General features: G+C 55.1%; 1 protein-coding gene across 1 annotated transcript; it reads left to right on the top strand.

Moving 5' to 3' along the window:
- The first annotated feature begins 1,345 nt into the window (after positions 1-1,345).
- Positions 1,346-18,739, top strand: LOC132831654 (NF-kappa-B inhibitor epsilon-like). Its single transcript, XM_060849749.1, has 7 exons — positions 1,346-1,498; positions 1,784-2,013; positions 3,277-3,379; positions 14,540-14,744; positions 16,735-16,823; positions 17,065-17,313; positions 18,333-18,739. The coding sequence occupies exons 1-7, from the start codon at positions 1,346-1,348 to the stop codon at positions 18,399-18,401; spliced, it is 1,098 nt and encodes a 365-aa protein (XP_060705732.1). The 3' UTR covers positions 18,402-18,739.
- The last annotated feature ends 1,446 nt before the right edge of the window (positions 18,740-20,185 follow it).

Below are 20,185 nucleotides of genomic sequence, written 5' to 3'. Positions count from 1 at the left end.
GGACAGGTCAGAGTGAGGGGCAGGTCAGAGTGGGGGACAGGTCAGAGTGAGGGACAGGTCAGAGTGGAGGGCAGGTCAGAGTGAGGGACAGGTCAGAGTGGGCGGGCTCAGAGTGAGGGACAGGTCAGAGTGGGGGACAGGTCAGAGTGAGGGACAGGTCAGAGTGGGGGGCAGGTCAGAGTGAGGGACAGGTCAGAGTGGGCGGGCTCAGAGTGAGGGACAGGTCAGAGTGAGGGACAGGTTAGAGTGAGGGACAGGTTAGAGTGCGGGGGGGTCAGAGTGAGAGGGCTGAATCAGAGATAGTGACACGTCAGAGTGAGGGTGGATCAGAGGGACAGGTCAGAGTGAGGGGGGTCAGACTGAGAGGGCGGGGTCAGAGTGAGGGGGGTCAGAGTGAGGGACAGGTCAGAGTGAGGGAGGTCAGAATTAGGGGCGGGGTCAGAGTGGGGGGCAGGTTAGAGTGAGGGGGGTCTGAGTGAGGGGGGTCAGAGTGAGGGACAGGTCACAGTGAGGGGGGGTCTGAGTGAGGGGCAGGTTAGAGTGAGATGGGTCAGAGTGAGGGACAGGTCAGAGTGAGGGGGGTCAGAGTGAGGGACGGGTCAGAGTGAGGGATGGGTCAGAGTGAGGGGGGTCAGAGTGAGGGACGGGTCAGAGTGAGGGGGGTCAGAGTGAGGGACGGGTCAGAGTGAGGGGGGTCAGAGTGAGGGGGGTCAGAGTGAGGGACGGGTCAGAGTGAGGGGGGTCAGAGTGAGGGGGGTCAGTGTGAGGGGGCGGGGTCAGAGTGAAGGGGGGTCAGAGTGAGGGGGCGGGGTCAGAGTGAGGGGGCGGGGTCAGAGTGAGGGACGGGTCAGAGTGAGGGGGGTCAGAGTGAGGGGGCGGGGTCAGAGTGAGGGGGGTCAGAGTGAGGGGGGTCAGAGTGAGGGGGGTCAGAGTGAGGGACGGGTCAGAGTGAGGGGGGTCAGAGTGAGGGGGCGGGGTCAGAGTGAGGGGGGTCAGAGTGAGGGACAGGTCAGAGTGAGGGGGGTCAGAGTGAGGGGGGTCAGAGTGAGGGGGCGGGGTCAGAGTGAGGGGGCGGGGTCAGAGTGAGGGGGCGGGGTCTGCGCGCGGTGGCGGCAGGATTTGGTGTCAGAGTGGGCGGGGTCTGTTTGCGAACAGGCGGGACGGGGCAGAAGGGGCGGGGCCAGTGTGAGGGGCGGGGTCAGAGTGAGGGGGTGGAGTCAGAGTGGGCGGGGTCTGTGGGAACGGGCGGGGCGGGGGCGGGCTGAAGGGGCGGGGCCGGGCTGGGTCCCGTGACTGAGGCCTGAGGCTGCAGGCCTGAGGTTGGCTTGGAGCGGCTTCCCGGGTGATGGAGTCGGTGAGCTGGCGCTGTGGCCCGGGATCCTCCCCCTCGGGGGGTGACTGCGGCTCCGAGGCTGAGCGGCTCGACTCCTCGTACGGATCAGAGTCCCTGAGCGGGCGCCTGGAGTCCGCCTCATACCGACTGCAGGAGCTGGAGGAGGCTGGGCCTGGGGGGCAGGGGTCAGAGGGGCAGGGGTCAGAGGGACAGGGGTCAGAGGGGAGGGAGGGGCTGGGGTCACAGGGACAGGGGTCAGAGGAGAGGGAGGGGCTGGGGTCACAGGGACAGGGGTCACAGGGGAGGGAGGGGCTGGGGTCAGAGGGACAGGGGTCAGAGGGGAGGGAGGGGCTGGGGTCAGAGGGGAGAGAGGGGCTGGGGTCACAGGGACAGGGAAGGGAGGGTCAGGGGTCACAGGGACAGGGGGGCGAGGGTCAGGGGAATACGCAGGGGGGGTGTTGGGGTTTGGGGAAGGGGTCACTGGGTCAGGGTGAGCCCAAGGCCGGCGGTGAGCAGGATTGTACTGACCGCCTGGACTCCTCGTATGGATCCCAGTCCCTGACTGAGTCACTGAGTGAAGCTCTGGAGTACAGCTGTCAGGTGGATACGGCTGGGGGTGTCCCTGCACCGACTGACCATCACCTCAACCCCTACACCTTCCTGGGTGAAGATGGAGACTCGTAAGTCCACCATCATCCAATTCAACATAACCGGGAGAGGATTAATATGGTTCAGAACCCTCACTGAGAGGAGGGATCCGGGCTGGGAGCGTCCCCGAGGGCAGGGATCCGGGCTGGGAGCGTCCCCAAGGGGAGGGATCCGGGCTGGGAGCGTCCCCGAGGGCAGGGGTCCGGGCTGGGAGCGTCCCCGAGGGCAGGGATCCGGGCTGGGAGCGTCCCCGAGGGGAGGGATCCGGGCTGGGAGCGTCATCGAGGGCAGGGATCCGGGCTGGGAGCGTCCCCGAGGGCAGGGATCCGGGCTGGGAGCGTCCCCGAGGGCAGGGATCCGGGCTGGGAGCGTCCCCGAGGGCAGGGATCCGGGCTGGGAGCGTCCCCGAGGGGAGGGATCCGGGCTGGGAGCGTCCCCGAGGGGAGGGATCCGGGCTGGGAGCGTCCCCGAGGGGAGGGATCCGGGCTGGGAGCGTCCCCGAGGGGAGGGATCCGGGCTGGGAGCGTCCCCGAGGGCAGGGATCCGGGCTGGGAGCGTCCCCGAGGGGAGGGGTCCGGGCTGGGAGCGTCATCGAGGGCAGGGATCCGGGCTGGGAGCGTCCCCGAGGGGAGGGGTCCGGGCTGGGAGCGTCCCCGAGGGGAGGGGTCCGGGCTGGGAGCGTCCCCGAGGGGAGGGGTCCGGGCTGGGAGCGTCATCGAGGGGAGGGGTCCGGGCTGGGAGCGTCCCCGAGGGGAGGGGTCCGGGCTGGGAGCGTCCCCGAGGGGAGGGGTCCGGGCTGGGAGCGTCCCCGAGGGGAGGGGTCCGGGCTGGGAGCGTCCCCGAGGGGAGGGGTCCGGGCTGGGAGCGTCCCCGAGGGGAGGGGTCCGGGCTGGGAGCGTCCCCGAGGGGAGGGGTCCGGGCTGGGAGCGTCCCCGAGGGGAGGGGTCCGGGCTGGGAGCGTCCCCGAGGGGAGGGATCCGGGCTGGGAGCGTCCCCGAGGGCAGGGGTCCGGGCTGGGAGCGTCATCGAGGGCAGGGATCCGGGCTGGGAGCGTCCCCGAGGGCAGGGATCCGGGCTGGGAGCGTCCCCGAGGGGATGAATCCACTTGGAACTGTCTCCGGGGTTAATCTGCCATGGGGCACCCTCCCAGGGTGGGGGCTAATCCGGAGCGTGTAAGTGAGAGTCGGTCTGAGTTGGCTGTCAGTACATTAACCACATGTACCTTCACACTTTCTATTACTGCATTTACTTATTCTCACGATCAGTCTCTCATTCTCTCTCTCTCTGTCTGTCAGAATTGTACACTTGGCAATAATCCACAAAGCTGAGGAATGTGCTCTCTACTTCATCTCGTACTTCACAGTGGAAGTATTGGACATCCAGAATGACCTGTTCCAGGTACTGTGCACTTCAGGGGTTGGCACTCTGAATATTGGCTCCCTGACCTCAGTGTTGCAACTGGGGCACAATCAAATTTAGGAAGCTGAGCAAAACTGCTGGGTGCAAATGTTTAATCTCGGTGGGGGGGGGCATTAGGTCTAGAAACAGTTGAGGTAGATGTATAGCCACAAGTGATAAAAGAGTGGATCAATTTTGACGAGACCGCGTGGATTTGTTGAGGGAGAATTGTGACAAACTGACTTGCTGGAGTCGTTTGGAAGTAACAGAGGTTGCTGAGGGGTATGTAACACTTGCGGAAGCTCAGGAAAGGTGGAGGGGTAGCACTGTTAATCAAGGATGGCACTTATACAAGCGTTAGAGATGAGCTTGGTTCAGCAGATCAGGATGTAGAATTGTTTGATGTGGAAATGAGGACTATTTACAGCAAAGATGTAATTCAGTGGGAGTGGTCTACAGGCTGCTGAACAGAAACCATTTTGTGGTTATACTAAGTATACCAAAAGTAGTATTAGTGGTTCTGATTAAAAAAAAGCAGCAATGATCATGGGTGACTTTAATCTACATGGGCTCGTAAAATCAGTCGGAAATTATTAGTCTGGAGGATCTGATTTGATTTATTGTCACACGTACCGCAGTACACTGACAAGTATTGTTTTGCATGCTAACCAGACAAATCATAGCTTACATACGTACATCAGGATAATAGAGCAGAATATAGTATTACAGCTACAGAAAAGGTGCAGAGAAAGATCAAATCTAATATGAGAGATGTGTTCATAAGTCTAATAACAGGGTTGTCCATCTATAAAATTTCATTGGATGTTTCAGGACAGCGTGTTCTGGCCAAGCGTGTTATATCCTAAGCCAGGTTCTGACCAGCGAGACAGGATTAGTTATTGATGCCATTGCGAAAGAGATCCTGGGGTAGCACCAGCCATTACACAGTTGAATTTTACATACAGTTTAAGGGGGAGGAGGGAGAGTCCGACAGGAAAACATTGAATTTAAACACGAGCTGTTCTGAGGCTGTGAAAGCAGAGCTGTTGAAAGTGAACTGGCAGTTGTGGTTAAGGGATCTCCTTCCTATCAGAAAGATGTTGTGAAACTTGAAAGGGTTCAGAAAAGATTCACAAGGATGTTGCCAGGGTTGGAGGGTTTGAGCTACAGGGAGAGGCTGAACAGGCTGGGGCTGTTTTCCCTGGAGTGTCGGAGGCTGAGGGGTGACCTTATAGAGGTTTATAAAACCATGAGGGGCATGGATAGAATAAATAGACAGTCTTTTCCCTGGGGTGGGGGAGTCCAGAACTAGAGGGGCATAGGTTTAGGGTGAGAGGGGAAAGATATAAAAGAAACCTAAGGGACAACTTTTACACACAGAGGGTGGTGCGTGTATGGAATGAGCTGCCAGAGGATGTGGTGGAGGCTGGTACAATTGCAACATTTCAGAGGCATCTGGATGGGCATATGAATAGGAAGGGTTTGGAGGGATATGGGCCGGGTGCTGGCAGGTGGGACTAGATGGGGTTGGGCTATCTGGTCGGCATGGCCGGGTTGGGCCGAAGGGTCTGTTTCCATGCTGTACATCTCTATGACTCTTTGACAAACACAGAGAGCAGATACATTCCAGCAAATAAGAAAAAGTCAAAGGACAACCGTGCTCTCTGTGATTAACTGAAGGAAGTAAAAGATAATATCAAACTCAAAGAAAAGACTCAGGATTGTGCCAAGATTAGATTAGATTAGATTACTTACAGTGTGGAAACAGGCCCTTCAGCCCAACAAGTCCACACCGACCCTCTGAACAGGAACCTACCCAGACCCATTTCCCTTTGACTAATGTACCTAACAGTATGAGCAATTTAGCATGGCCAATTCACCTAACTGTGGGAGGAAACCGGAGCACCCGGAGGAAACCCACGCAGACACGGGGAGAACGTGCAAACTCCACACAGACAGTCGCCTAAGTCGGGAATTGAACCTGGGTCTCTGGCGCTGTGAGGCAGCAGTGCTAACCACTGTGCCACCGTGCCACCAAGATCGGTGGCAGCTCAGAGGATTGGACAGAAATTAAATAACAGCAAGAATCGCTCAAAGATGAATAAGGAGAGAAAGTTAGCCAAAACAAGAAAACCAAAATAAATCCTGCAGAAAGGCGACACGGTGGCACAGTGGTTAGCACTGCTGCCTCACAGCGCCAGGGACCTGGGTTCAATTCCCGCCTCAGGCGACTGACTGTGTGGAGTTTGCACGTTCTCCCCGTGTCTGTGTGGGTTTCCTCCGGGTGCTCCGGTTTCCTCCCACAGTCCAAAGATGTGCGGGTCAGGTGAATTGGCCATGCTAAATTGCCCGTAGTGTTAGGTAAGGGGTATATGTAGGGGTATGGGTGGGTTGCGCTTCGGTGGGTCGGTGTGGACTTGTTGGGCCGAAGGGCCTGTTTCCACACTGTAAGTAATCTAATCTAAAATGAGTCTGCTTATTAATAATGGGGGGTAAAGGGAAGGCACACTGATTGAACAGACATACTGTATTCATGATAGAGAGAGAATAAGAGTAGGATTCTGAAAATAGCTGCAAATCAGGAACTGAAAGGGGGGACTGATTACCATTTTTACAAAAATATTACGATTACCAGGGAAGTGGTACTGAGTAAATTGTTGGAGCCAAGAATTGTCAAGTTCCTGGGTCCCATTGGACATTGTCATTAGATTCAGGGATGGTTATTTTAGACTGGGAAATAGCTAATGTAACTGGTCTTGGCAGGCAGAAAGCAGGAAACTACAGGCCAGTTAGCTTCACATTTGTCACAGAGAAAATGTTTGAATCCCTTAGCCAAGTGCCCTGTTATAATGTCTTTAAAAGTTTAAGGTAGTCAGGCAGAGCCAAGATGGTTTTGTCAAAGGGGAATCACGTTTCAATAACTCACTGGAGTTGTTTGAAGAAGTAACTTGTGTTGGAGGTAAAGGAGAACCAGTGAGTGGATTGTATTTAGACTTCTAGAAGAAGCTGGATAAACTGCAAAGGTTATTACGGAAAACCGAAGCTTGTGATGTATTGGGTAGTGTATCGCCATGGAGAGAGAACTGGCTGGCTAACAGGAAGCAGGGGGGAAGACTGAAAGGGGGTTTTTTCAGGCTGGCAGGATGTCACGAGTGATTTGTCACAGGGATTGGTGAGTTTTGAGAAGATTTGTAGCTCGGGTTGAGGTTCTGGATGTAAGCTTGCTCACTGAGCTGGGAGGTTCATTTCCAGACATTTTGTTCCCATACTAGGTAACACCTTCAGTGGTTGCAAATGTGTTGCTGGTCAAAGCACAGCAGGCCAGGCAGCATCTCAGGAATAGAGAATTCGACGTTTCGAGCATAAGCCCTTCATCAGGAATAAGAGAGAGAGAGCCAAGCAGGCTAAGATAAAAGGTAGGGAGGAGGGACTAGGGGGAGGGGCGATGGAGGTGGGATAGGTGGAAGGAGGTCAAGGTGAGGGTGATAGGCCGGAGTGGGGTGGGGGCGGAGAGGTCAGGAAGAGGATTGCAGGTTAGGAGGGCGGTGCTGAGTTGAGGGAACCGACTGAGACAAGGTGGGGGGAGGGGAAATGAGGAAACTGGAGAAATCTGAATTCATCCCTTGTGGTTGGAGGGTTCCCAGGCGGAAGATGAGGCGCTCCTCCTCCAGCCGTCGTGTAGTTGTGTTCTGCCGGTGGAGGAGTCCAAGGACCTGCATGTCCTCGGTGGAGTGGGAGGGAGAGTTAAAGTGTTGAGCCACGGGGTGATTGGGTTGGTTGGTCCGGGCGTCCCGGAGGTGTTCTCTGAAGCGTTCCGCAAGTAAGCGGCCTGTCTCACCAATATAGAGGAGGCCACATCGGGTGTGGGTCTCCCGGCAAAGCAATGCTGAAAATTCCAGCTTTTTATTTATATGTTTGGGTTTCTTTGGGTTGGTGATGTCATTACCTGTGGTGAGGTCACTTCCGGGTCCTTTTCTCAGGGGGTGGTAGACGGGGTCTAACTTGATGTGTTTGTTGACAGAGTTCCAGCTGGAATTGGTGCTGGGACCTCAGCCTTTACCATTTACAGAAATGAAGGGACTGGACGTGTGGAGCTAAATTTACTGATGACACAACGGTAGGGAGGGAAGTGAGTTGTGAAGAGGTCATAAGGAGCCTCCAAAGGGATGGAGATAGGCTCAGTAAGTGGGTACCGATCTGGCAAATGGATTATAATGTGGGAAAGTGTCAAATTGTCCATTTTGGCAGAAAAGATCAAAACGAAGCACTTTACCTAAATAGTGAGAGGTTCGAGAGCTGAGATACAGAGAGGTCTGGGTGTCCTAGTGCATAAGAACATACAGACTAGGAGCAGGAGTAGGCCATCTGGCCCTTGGAGCTTGCTCTGCCATTCAGTGTGATCGTGACTGATCTCGTCATCGCCTCAGCTCCGCTTACCTCCCCCTCCCCCCAACCATAACCCTTCATTCCCTTACTGTTCAAAAGTCTCTCTTTGCTTTAAAAATATTCAACAAGGTAGTGTCAACGACCTCACTGGGCAGGGAGTTCCACAGATTCCCAAACTCTTTGGGGGAAAAAGCTTCCTCCTCAGCTCAGTCCTCCCCCTTGTTCTGAAGCTCTGCCCCCGAGTTCTAGTCTCACCCACCAGCGGAAACAATTTCCCGGCTTCAGTCTTACCTATTCCCTTCATAATTTCACACGTTTCTACAAGATCTGTCTCATTCATGTAAATTCCAATTCATAGAATCCCAGTCTCCTCAGTCTCTTCCCATAAGCCAAAGCCCAACTCCGGAATCTGCCTGGTGGACCCGCTCCAGTGCCTGTACATCCCCTCTCGGATAAGGAGGCCAAAGCTGTACACCGTCCCCCAGGTGTGGCCTCCCCAGCGCCCTGTACAGCTGCAGCGTAACCTCCCTGCTTTTAAACTCCATCCCTCTAGCAATGAAGGACAACATGCCATTTTTCTTTTTACTGAGCTGTGATTCTTGAGATTGTAAAGTATCCTGTGTCCATACCCTGGCCAGCGTTCAGGCCTGGGCTGGATGGTAAATGACACAAGTGCCACGCAACGACCACCTCCAACAAGAGACAAAACTAACCACCTCAGGTGAATAACCAATCCCTGGAGGTTACCCAGGTCCCTCTGCACAGCAGCACGCTGCACATTTTCACCGTTTAAGTAATAGTCCCCCTTTGTCAGCCCTGATGAAGGGTTATGCCCGAAATGTTGACTGTCTTACTGCTCGGATGCTGCAAGGCCTGCTGTGTTTTTATCCGACGCCACTCTCCGTCTCCAGCATCTGCAGTCCTCACTAGCTCCTTTTTGCTGTGGATTTACCAGTATTGTACTCCATCTGCCAGCCCCTTGCCCACTCCCTTCGCCTCTCGATAGCCCTCTGCAGACGTTCAGTGTTCTCTGCCCACTTTGCTCTCCAACTCATTCGCATGTGACCTGCAAACTCTGACAGCCTGCACTTGGTCCCCAACTCAAGATCGTTTCTGTAAATTGGAAACCCTTGCAGTCCCAACACTGATCCCTGGGGCACACCACTCGCCACTGACCACCAACCAGAAAAACACCCATTCAGCTTTGCTTCCTGTTAATGAACCAATCTTGTAACCATGCTAATACATTACCCGTAACACATGGGTCCCAGAAGGTGAGTCTGCAGGGACAGCAGGTCATCAGGAACGCTGAGAGAGTGTGCTGGATTATTGTGAGGGGGAAAGAGTTGGGAGGTTATCCCTCAGTTCCCCAGGAGCCTGCACCTGGATTACTGGGTACAGTACTGGGCAGTGTACTTAATGTGCGGGAAGCAGTTCAGAGAAGGGCTGCTGCACTGAGGACTGGAATGGGTGGGTTGCGCTCTGAGGAAAGGTTAGACAGGCTCAGCCCGTACCCTCGGGAGTTGAAACAGTCAGAGGGGGCTGACTGGGACCACATACAATCCTCAGGGGGCCTTCACCAGCTGGATGTGGAGAGGAGGGCTCCTCCTCGGGAAGAATCTACAACTCGGGTCATAGCTCAATAACAGGGGGATTCCTGTTTGAGACAGAAATGAGGAAAACTTATTTTTCCCTCCGAAGTTTGAGAATCTTTGGAATTCCCGTCATCAAAGGGCAGTGGATGCAGAATTAAATATTAAATTAAATACAGAGGTAGATTGATTCTTGGTGCCCAGGAGACTGTGAAAGATCATCAAGAATATGCAGGGATACAAGACTTCCTGATGAAGGGCCTTTGCCTGAAATGTCGATTTCCCTGCTCCTCGGATGCTGCCTGACCGGCTGCGCTTTTCCAGCACCACTCTGATCTAGACCCTGAGAATTGAATCAGCCAATCGTGGAGTGTGCTGGAAGGGCTGCGTGGGGCCTACTCTGGTGTGGCTGAGGCCTTTACAGAATGTTATAAGAACAGCATCTTGAATCAACCAGGAGGCAGATGATTTAATGTATTTTGATTTGCCCTTTTTGAAGATGTTATTACCCACCTTCGGGGCAAGTGAAGCTTGGACCCAGAGGCAGGGGGAGGTCTGGGGGGATGGTGCAAACTCGGCAGAGCTGGGATCTGGTGTGGGTGTGGAACTGGGAATGGGGTCGGAGCCAGTACCTGGGGTGGGTGTGATGGTGGTGGGGGCGAAACTTCTTCAAGGCAGGCATCCTTGCAAGAGGATTCGCAGTTGGGTTAAAATCAACGAGGTAAAACCAATGACTGCAGATGCTGGAAACCAGATTCGGGATCAGTGGTGCTAGAAGAGCACAGCAGTTCAGGCAGCATCCGAGGAGCAGCAAAATCGACGTTTCGGGCAAAAGCCCTTCATCAGGAATAAAGGCAGCGAGCCTGAAGGGTGGAGAGATAAGCTAGAGGGGGGTGGGGAGAGAGTAGCATAGAGTACAATGGGTGAGTGGGGGATCCTGATCCTCTATCCAAACCTGCCGCCTATTTTCCAAGGATCTGTATCCCTCTGCTCCCTGCCCTTTCATGTATCTGTCTAGCTCCATCTTAATGGATGCTATCGTACCCACTGCTGGCACACTGTTCCAGGCACCCACCACACTCTGTGTGAAGAACTTTCCACATATATCTCCCCGAAACATGTCCCCTCTCACTTTGAACTCGTGACCCCTAGTTATTGAGTCTCTCACTCTGGGAAGAGACTTCTTGCTATCCACCCTGTCTATACCTCTCATGATTTTGGAGACCTCAGTCAGGTCCCCTCTGAACCTCTGTCTTTCCAATGAAAATAATCCTAATCTCCTCAACCTCCCTTCATAGCTAGCGCCCTCCATACCAGGCAACATCCTGGTAAACCTCCTCTGTCAAGCATCCGCATCCTCTTGGTAATATGGTGACCAGAACTGGACGCAGTATTCTAAATGTGGCCAAACCAACTGAAACATGACCTGCCAACTCTAGTACTCAATACCCCACCCAATGAGGAAAGCATGCTGTATGCCTTCCTGACCACTCTATTGACCTGCATTGCCATCATCGGGGAATGATGGACCTTCTCCCCAGGGTTTCCATTTACTGTATAATTTGCTCTTGAATTGGGTCTTCCAAAATGCACCACCTCGCATTTGCCCCAATTGCCCTCCCTCTGCCATTTCTTGGCCCAACTCTCCAACCTATCTATCTATATTCTGTTGTATTCTCTGTCAGTGGTGGGAAAATTGTTGGAGGGGATTCTGTGGGATTTATACGCATCTGGAGAGACAGGAACTGATTAGGGATAATCAGAATGGCTTTGTGCATGGAAAATCGTGTCTCACAAACTTGATTGAGGATTTTGAGGACACAACCAAAAAGATAGATGAGGGCAGAGAGGTAGACGTTATGTGGACTTTAGTGAAACCTTTTATAAGGTTCTGCATGGGACTAATTAGTAAAGTTAGATCACATGGGCTTCTAGAATGAGCTTGTTAATTGGATACAAAATTGGTTTGATGGTAGGAGACAGAGGCTGATGTTGCAGGGTGGTTTTTCAGACAGGAGGCCTGTGACCAGCGGTGTGCCACAAGGATCAATGCTGGGCCCACTTTTATTTATAGAAATAATTTGGATGAGAATTTAGGAGCATGGTTAGCAAAGTTGCAGATGACACCAGAATTGGTGCTGTAGTCGACAGTGAAGGAAGTTATCTAAGATTACAAATGAATCTGGGATCAATTGGGACAGTAGGCTGAGGTGTGGTGAATGGAGTTTAATTTGGATAAATATAAGGTACAGAACTTTGGTAAAACAAACAAGGACAGGGCTTGTAAAACAAACTGTAGGGCCCTGGGTAGTGTTGCCAAATAAAGAAACCTCATGGTTCAGGTGCATAGTTCCTTGAAAGTTGCGTCACAGCTAGACAGGATGGTTAAGGTGGTTTTTAGCAGGCTGTTGGACTATAACCTGGTGTTGTGGATTTTTGACCTGGTCCAACACTGGCACCTCCACATTTTAGCACACTTGCCTTCATTGCTCAGACCATTGAGCATAGGAGTTGAGATGTCATGCTTAGATTGTACAGGATGTTGGTGAAGCTGTTTTTGGAGTACTGTGTGCAGTTCTGGTTACCTTGCTATCGGAAAGATATTATTAACTTGGAGAAGGTTCAGAAAAGAGTTACTGGGATATTGCTAGGACTGCAGGATTTGAAGAATAAGGACAGGCTGGACATTTTTTCATTGTCGTGTAGGAGGTTGAGGGGTGATCTTAGAGAAGTTTTTAAAGTCATGAGGGGCATAGATAAGGTGAACAGCAAACGTCTTTTCCCTTGGCAGAGGGAGTTAAAAACAAGGGGGGGGGTTGTAAGGGGCAACTTTTTCACATTGAGAGGAGTTATTGTGTGAAGTGCACAGCCAGAGGATGTTGTAGATGCAGCTACAGTTACAACATTTAAATACATGTGGAGGGGTACAATATTGGGAAAAGTTTACAGGGATTTGGGACAAATGCAGACAAGTGGGATGAGTTTAGTTTGGGCAACTTTACTGGCTCCAACGAGTTGGGTCAAAGTGTCTGTTTCCGTGCTGTGTAAATCTATTCGAGGGGATTGGAGTATACAAGTGGGAGAGTCTTCCTGCGACTGTACACGGCGCTGGGGAGAGCACATCTGGACCACTGTCAGTAGGTTTGTCCCTTATTTAAGGGGGCGGCTCAGTGGTTAGCACTGCTGCCTCACAGTTCCAGGGTCCCAGGTTCGATTCCTGCCTTGGGCGACTCTCTGTGTGGAGTTTGCACATCCTCCCCATGTCTGTGTGGGTTTCCTCCGGGTGCTCCGGTTTCCTCCCAGAGTCCAAAGATGTGCGGGTCAGGTGAATTGGCCAAGCTAAATTGCCCTTAGTGTTAGGTGCATTTGTCAGAGGGAAATGGGTCTGGGTGGGTTACTCTTCGGAGGGTCAGTGTGGACTTGTTGGGCCGAAGGGCCTGTTTCCACATTGTAGGGAATCTGATCTAAAGGGAAGGTACCATTTCACTGGAAGCAGCTCAGAGAAGGTTCACTGGGAGGGTCCCTGCGATGGTCAGAGTGTTTTATGAGCTGAAAATGTGTTGCTGGAAAAGCGCAGCAGGTCAGGCAGCATCCAAAGAGCAGGAGAATCCTAAGGAAGGGCTCATGCCCGAAACGTTGATTCTCCTGCTCCTTTGATGCTGCCTGACCTGCTGCGCTTTTCCAGCAACACATTTTCAGCTCTGATCTCCAGCATCTGCAGACCTCACTTTCTCCTCGGAGTGTTTTATAAACAGCCTGGGAGGTGCGGCCTGACCGGGGGTGTTTCCGGCACCACCCTCTGTCTCTGACCCTCCAACATCGGCCATCCTCACTTTCTCCTCCAGCCTGGGAGGTGCGGCCTGACCGGGGGTGTTTCCAGCACCACCCTCTGTCTCTGACCCACCAGCATCGGCCATCCTCACTTTCTCCGAAACAGGTTGGGACTCGACTGCCTGGAGTGGAAAGGAATGAGAGGGGACCTCACTGAATCACATCGGATTCTCCAGGGGCTTGTCAGGGGCAATGGTGAGAGGATGGTCCCCTAATGGGAGGGTCTAGGGCCCGAGGGCACAGTCTCGGGATAAAGGGGCATCGATTTAAGATGGAGATGGGGAGGGATATCCTCTCTCAGGGGAGCAAGTGTCTCTGGAATTCGCTGGTACAGAGAGCTGTGGGGACACAGTCCCTGTGTATATTTAAGGCTGAGAGAGGTAGATTCTTGATCAGTCGGGGGAATCAAAGGTTCCAGGGAATGGACAGGAAAGCAGATGGGAGGAGTGTCAGGTCAGCGGCGATCCAGCTGAATGATGGAGCAAGCTCGAGGGGCCGAATGGCCTACTCCTATTTCTGATGGTCTTATCTCTGTCGCCCCTCCTGTCATTGATTACGAATCACTGTCTCGAATATCCGTAATGACCCAGCCCCGACAGCCCTGAGTGATGAAGAATACTCCCAGCAGATACTCTCCTCCCCCAGAGAGAAGTAAGTTCCTCCTTACCTCTGTCTTCGATGTGCCAGCCCTCTGGTATTCTGAGAGGATGCCCTCTGGTCCCAGATTCTCCCACAAGCCCCCGGAGAATCTTGTACCTTTCAATAAGGTCACCTCTCATTCTTCAGAACCCCCACCGAGTTCTGGCCCAACCTCCCGACCCTCTCCTCCTCGGACAGTCCTCCATCCCCCGGGATCAGCCGAGTGAACTGAGCTCTGGGCTGTCTCCAATGTCGGTCTGTCTTTCCTCAGGTAATGGGCCTGAAACTGTTCACTGGCTCGAGCCAGCTCTGACCAGTGCCCTGTATCGTTGCAGTTAAACAAAAAACTCCCTACTTTTAAACACCATTCCTTTTGAAATAAAAGTCACCATTCTATTTGCCTTCCCTATTGCCCGTTGACCATGGATGCTGGTTTCTGTGATACGTTCAGAGATGTTTAGATTCTGTCATTGTGGAGATAATTATCAGGCTCCATAATATAATGCCATAGAGTAGTGAGACAGGGGGAGGGAGATGGATCGGGACCTCTCAGGATTGTGGTGGACCCCTGGAGGAGATTGGGGCTGGGTGGGTTGGTGGGTGTGGTATTGAAGGGAAGGGCATGGAGTCGGAGTTGTGGGGAATGTTGAGCAGGGAGTTCTGGGACAAAGGACAGAGCCTGATCTTGATCAGAGTCTCCTTTACGTTTCAGTCAGCCCTGCATTTAGCGGTATACACGGAACAGCTGAACATTGTGCAGGAGCTGCTGCAGAAAGGGGTAAATCTCAATCAGCAGGACTGGGATGGGAACACTCCCCTCCACCTCGCCTGTCAGCACCAGCTGATCGACTGTGTCAGGCTACTGACCAGCAACACAACTGGACAGAAGGTCAATATGGAGCTGCAGAACTGGCAAGGTAAACAGAACAGCAGGGGCACCAGGTGACTGTGCATGTCCCACCTGCATTTATACTTCTGGCTTAGCGGAGCTGCCCCTCCCCAGGGACACCGTGTTAGCGGAGCTGCCCATCCCCATGGACACCGTGTTAGTGGAGCTGTCCGTCCCCATGGGCACCGTGTTAGTGGAGCTGCCCGTCCCCATGGGCACCGTGTTAGTGGAGCTGTCCGTCCCCATGGACACCGTGTTAGCGGAGCCGCCCGTCCCCAGGGACACCGTGTTAGTGGAGCTGCCCCTCCCCAGGGACACCGTGTTAGCGGAGCTGCCCGTCCCCATGGTCACCGTGTTAGCGGAGCCGCCCGTCCCCATGGTCACCGTGTTAGCGGAGCCGCCCATCCCCATGGGCACCGTGTTAGCGGAGCTGCCTGTCCCCATGGGCACCGTGTTAGCGGAGCTGCCTGTCCCCAGGGACACCGTGTTAGCGGAGCTGTCCGTCCCCATGGGCACCGTGTTAGCGGAGCTGCCTGTCCCCAGGGACACCGTGTTAGCGGAGCTGTCCGTCCCCATGGGCACCGTGTTAGCGGAGCTGCCCGTCCCCAGGGACACCGTGTTAGCGGAGCCGCCCGTCCCCATGGGCACCGTGTTAGCGGAGCCGCCTGTCCCCATGGGCACCGTGTTAGCGGAGCCGCCCGTCCCCATGGGCACCGTGTTAGCAGAGCTGCCCCTCCCCAGGGACACCGTGTTAGCGGAGCCGCCCGTCCCCATGGGCACCGTGTTAGCGGAGCTGCCCGTCCCCATGGGCACCGTGTTAGCGGAGCTGTCCGTCCCCATGGACACCGTGTTAGCGGAACTGCCCGTCCCCATGGGCACTGTGTTAGCGGAACTGCCCGTCCCCATGGGCACTGTTAGCGGAGCTGCCTGTCCCCATGGGCACCGTGTTAGCGGAGCTGCCCCTCCCCAGGGACACCGTGTTAGCGGAGCTGCCCGTCCCCAATGGCACCGTGTTAGCGGAGCTGCCCGTCCCCATGGGCACCGTGTTAGCGGAGCCGCCCACCCCCATGGGCACCGTGTTAGTGGAGCTGCCCCTCCCCAGGGACACCGTGTTAGCGGAGCCGCCCGTCCCCATGGGCACCGTGTTAGCGGAGCCGCCCGTCCCCATGGGCACCGTGTTAGCGGAGCTGCCCGTCCCCATGGGCACCGTGTTAGCGGAACTGCCCGTCCCCATGGGCACTGTTAGCGGAGCTGCCTGTCCCCATGGGCACCGTGTTAGCGGAGCTGCCCGTCCCCATGGGCACCGTGTTAGCGGAGCTGCCCGTCCCCAGGGACACCGTGTTAGCGGAGCTGCCCGCCCCATGGGCACCATGTTAGCGGAACTGCCCGTCCCCATGGGCACTGTTAGCGGAGCTGCCTGTCCCCATGGGCACCGTGTTAGCGGAGCTGCCCCTCCCCAGGGACACCGTGTTAGCGGAGCTGCCCGTCCCCAATGGCACCGTGTTAGCGGAGCTGCCCGTCCCCATGGGCACCGTGTTAGCGGAGCCGCCCACCCCCATGGGCACCGTGTTAGTGGAGCTGCCCCTCCCCAGGGACACCGTGTTAGCGGAGCCGCCCGTCCCCATGGGCACCGTGTTAGCGGAGCCGCCCGTCCCCATGGGCACCGTGTTAGCGGAGCTGCCCGTCCCCATGGGCACCGTGTTAGCGGAACTGCCCGTCCCCATGGGCACTGTTAGCGGAGCTGCCTGTCCCCATGGGCACCGTGTTAGCGGAGCTGCCCGTCCCCATGGGCACCGTGTTAGCGGAGCTGCCCGTCCCCAGGGACACCGTGTTAGCGGAGCTGCCCGCCCCATGGGCACCATGTTAGCGGAGCTGCCCGTCCCCATGGGCACCGTGTTAGCGGAGCTGCCCATGGGCACCGTGTTAGTGGACGGGCACGGGTGTTGCTGGCCGGGGTGGTCTGTGACTGTCATTGGTTGGTTGATGTACATCATTATTCCGTTGTGCATTTTCCGCAGGTCAAACATGTCTCCACTTAGCGACCCTCACAAGGAACCAGACAATCTTAGCCATGCTGTTGCAAGCAGGAAGCAACGTTAACTCCCAGGTAAGGCTGTGCAATGCTTCAACCAGCAAGGGCCTTTCTTACTTGGCTGTCCTTCCCTCCCTTTCAGAGGTTGGAGGCTGATGGAGCTTCTCTGCCTGCTGCTTGGTTGCTGGCTCCGTTTGCCCCCCTCCACCTGACCTTGCCCGTCTTGCGGATTCACTCCTCGTTGGCTCTCGATCCCCTCCTCCCTCTGAGTGAGCCCCTGCTCTCTCTCCTGCATGTCCTTTCTGTTCTGTTGCAGGATGGGACCAGTGGGAAGACCAGCCTCCACCTCTCTGTGGAGTGTGGCGACCGTGCGCTCGTGCGTTTCCTGCTGAAGATGGGAGCCGCTGTCAATGCCGTCATGTACAACGGCTGCAGTGCCCTCCACCTGGCAGTGGGCAGATGGGACACCCAGACTGCAGACATCCTGTGCCAGGCTGGAGCAGATCCCTTACTGCCCAACGTGGAGGGCGACACCGCCCAGGACCTGGCCTCTGACAACATTGACGTGAGTGAAGGAAATGTAAAGATGCTTTCAGCAGGGTGGGGGTTGGGGCGGGGGGCGGGGGCGCAGGGAGGGGTAGGGAGCCTGGTTCCACCTGCAACCAAAGCAGTAGGACTCGCCAACTTTAAGGGCATTTACATGGACATTAGACAGGCATATGGACAAGACTGGAATGGTGGAGGTTAGATGGGCTTCAGATTGGTTCCATAGGTCAGTGCAGCGTCGAGGGGCTGAAGGGCCTGGAATGTTCTACATTCTAAAGGGGAAAGGTCAAAACTCGAAGAGATGGTGCAGCATTGACTGAGCGTGAATGGGAACAGTAATTCGCAAACTTCAAGAGCTAGTATTTACTTAACATTTTAAAATCTTTACAGTCGAACCTCCCGAGACCCCTTACCTCATTAATCAGAGAATGTTTAAGCCTACTCAGTTAACTATGTAAACTCACTGAGAGAGGCGAGACTGTAAGGAGTGAGGGAGAGGAGCTGGGAAGGAATTCCAGAGATTAGGGGCCAGTCAGCCGAAGGAACGGAGCCAGGGGGGAAAAGCTACGAGGACCCAGGAAGGAGACCCCGGGAGGCTGAAGGAGCAGAGAGAGGGAGGGAGGGAGGGTCCAGGAAGGAGACCCCGGGAGGCTGAAGGAGCAGAGAGAGGGAGGGAGGGAGGGTCCAGGAAGGAGATCCCGGGAGGCTAAAGGAGCAGGGAGAGGGGGAGTGAGGTGAGGAGGCTGCGAGGAGGGATTGTGGAGCTTGTCACCCAGGAAGCTGAGTGTGCTGCCCCTGCCCGTGCCCCAGCCCCTGCCCCTGCCCCTGCCCCTGCCCCTGCCCCTGCCCCTGCCCCTGCCCCTGCCCCTGCCCCAGCCCCTGCCCCTGCCCCAGCCCCTGCCCCTGCCCCTGCCCCTGCCCCTGCCCCTGCCCCTGCCCCTGCTGTTATCACCGGGGGACTGCAGTGAAGGAGCCAGCTCCTGTATCTGAAGGACTTGTCTAACGGCTGTGTCTTTGCTGATGTTCTCTCTCCTGCAGATCCTTGCGCTGTTTCCATTCGACGATATCAAATTGATGGGGAGGCCAGTGGCGTGTTCTGACTTTTGATAACTTATTGGACGTTAAATGTAGAGGGGAAAGCGAGGGAGGTGATATCGTAGAGGAACCAGACACTGCTTCATCGTTCTCACAAAGACCTGGGTCAACTACTAACCTGTCACTCAAGATTGACAAGCCAGTGGAGTTCAAATGTCATGACCTTTTACATGGCGGCAGGAACTTTGGGATGTGTTTACCTCAATGACATAACGAGGAAGATAGCTGCACCATCTTCCACAATCTCAGGATATCCCACTTGCTTTGCTGTCAATACAATACTTTGGCGGCTATGTACGAGATGCAGTGATCAAATTACATACAGCAACATCCTTCCCTCCCTCGCAGCCCCCCCCCCCCCCCCCCCCCCCCCCCCCCCGCTTAGAAAGAAAAACTCTGTCATTGATGAGGATTGACTCACAGCTACTGAACTGAACGCTGGCACAATTCCTCGGATCTTCCTTGAAGAATGCCATTAGATCCTTCACAGCACAGTCCGCACAAATTGGGCTTTATGAACATCTTAGTGAAAGATGCCACCTCCAATAATGCAGCACTCCCTCAGTACTGACCCTCCAACAGTGCGGCACTCCCTCAGTACTGACCCTCTGACTGTGCAGCACTCCCTCAGCACTGACCCTCTGACAGTGCAGCACTCCCTCAGAACTGACCATCCGACAGTGCGGCACTCCCTCAGTACTGACCCTCTGACAGTGCGGCGCTCCCTCAGTACTGACCCTCTGACAGTGCGGCGCTCCCTCAGTACTGACCCTCTGACAGTGCAGCACTCCCTCAGTACTGACCCTCCAACAGTGCGGCACTCCCTCAGTACTGACCCTCTGACTGTGCAGCACTCCCTCAGCACTGACCCTCTGACAGTGCGGCCCTCCCTCAGCACTGACCCTCTGACAATGCAGCACTCCCTCGTTACTGACCCCCTGACAGTGCGGCACTCCCTCAGTACTGACCCCCTGACAGTGCAGCACTCCCTCAGCACTGACCCTGTGACAGTGCGGCCCTCCCTCAGCACTGACCCTCTGACAGTGCGGCACTCCCTCAGCACTGACCCTCTGACAGTGCGGCACTCCCTCAGCACTGACCCTCTGACAGTGCGGCACTCCCTCAGCACTGACCCTCTGACAGTGCGGCACTCCCTCAGCACTGACCCTCTGACAGTGCAGCACTCCCTCAGCACTGACCCTCTGACAGTGCGGCACTCCCTCAGCACTGACCCTCTGACAGTGCAGCACTCCCTCAGTACTGACCCTCTGACAGTGCGGCACTCCCTCAGCACTGACCCTCTGACAGTGCGGCACTCCCTCAGTACTGACCCTCTGACAGTGCGGTGCTCCCTCAGCACTGACCCTCTGACAGTGTGGCACTCCCTCAGTACTGACCCTCTGACAGTGCGGCGCTCCCTCAGCACTGACCCTCTGACAGTGCGGCGCTCCCTCAGCACTGACCCTCTGACAGTTCTGTGCTGATTTTCATGTCTGTTTGGATCTCTAATTGTCAGCGGATTGCGTTGTAATTCTGTGCTGTGGCTTACCTTATTTATTAACATTGGATGGAGTTTGAAAGCTGTCATTCGCCTTGTGGTGAATCTGCTGTATATGAGAAGGATCCCACTGACAGCTCCACCCTGCTCTCCGTTCTATTGCTGCCTGCTGTTTTTAGAAAACAGCATTTTCTTTTTTAATGAGTGGGGGGTGGGGGGGAGAGGAAGTTTGTAAATTCTGTTTCTCGTGGTAGACTGTTTGCCAGTGTTAAATGTTAGCGGAGATCTACCCTGTGAG

Source organism: Hemiscyllium ocellatum, chromosome 3 (assembly GCF_020745735.1).
Source record: "Hemiscyllium ocellatum isolate sHemOce1 chromosome 3, sHemOce1.pat.X.cur, whole genome shotgun sequence".
NCBI lineage: Eukaryota > Metazoa > Chordata > Chondrichthyes > Orectolobiformes > Hemiscylliidae > Hemiscyllium > Hemiscyllium ocellatum.
This window is presented reverse-complemented; position numbering and strand designations above follow the sequence as displayed.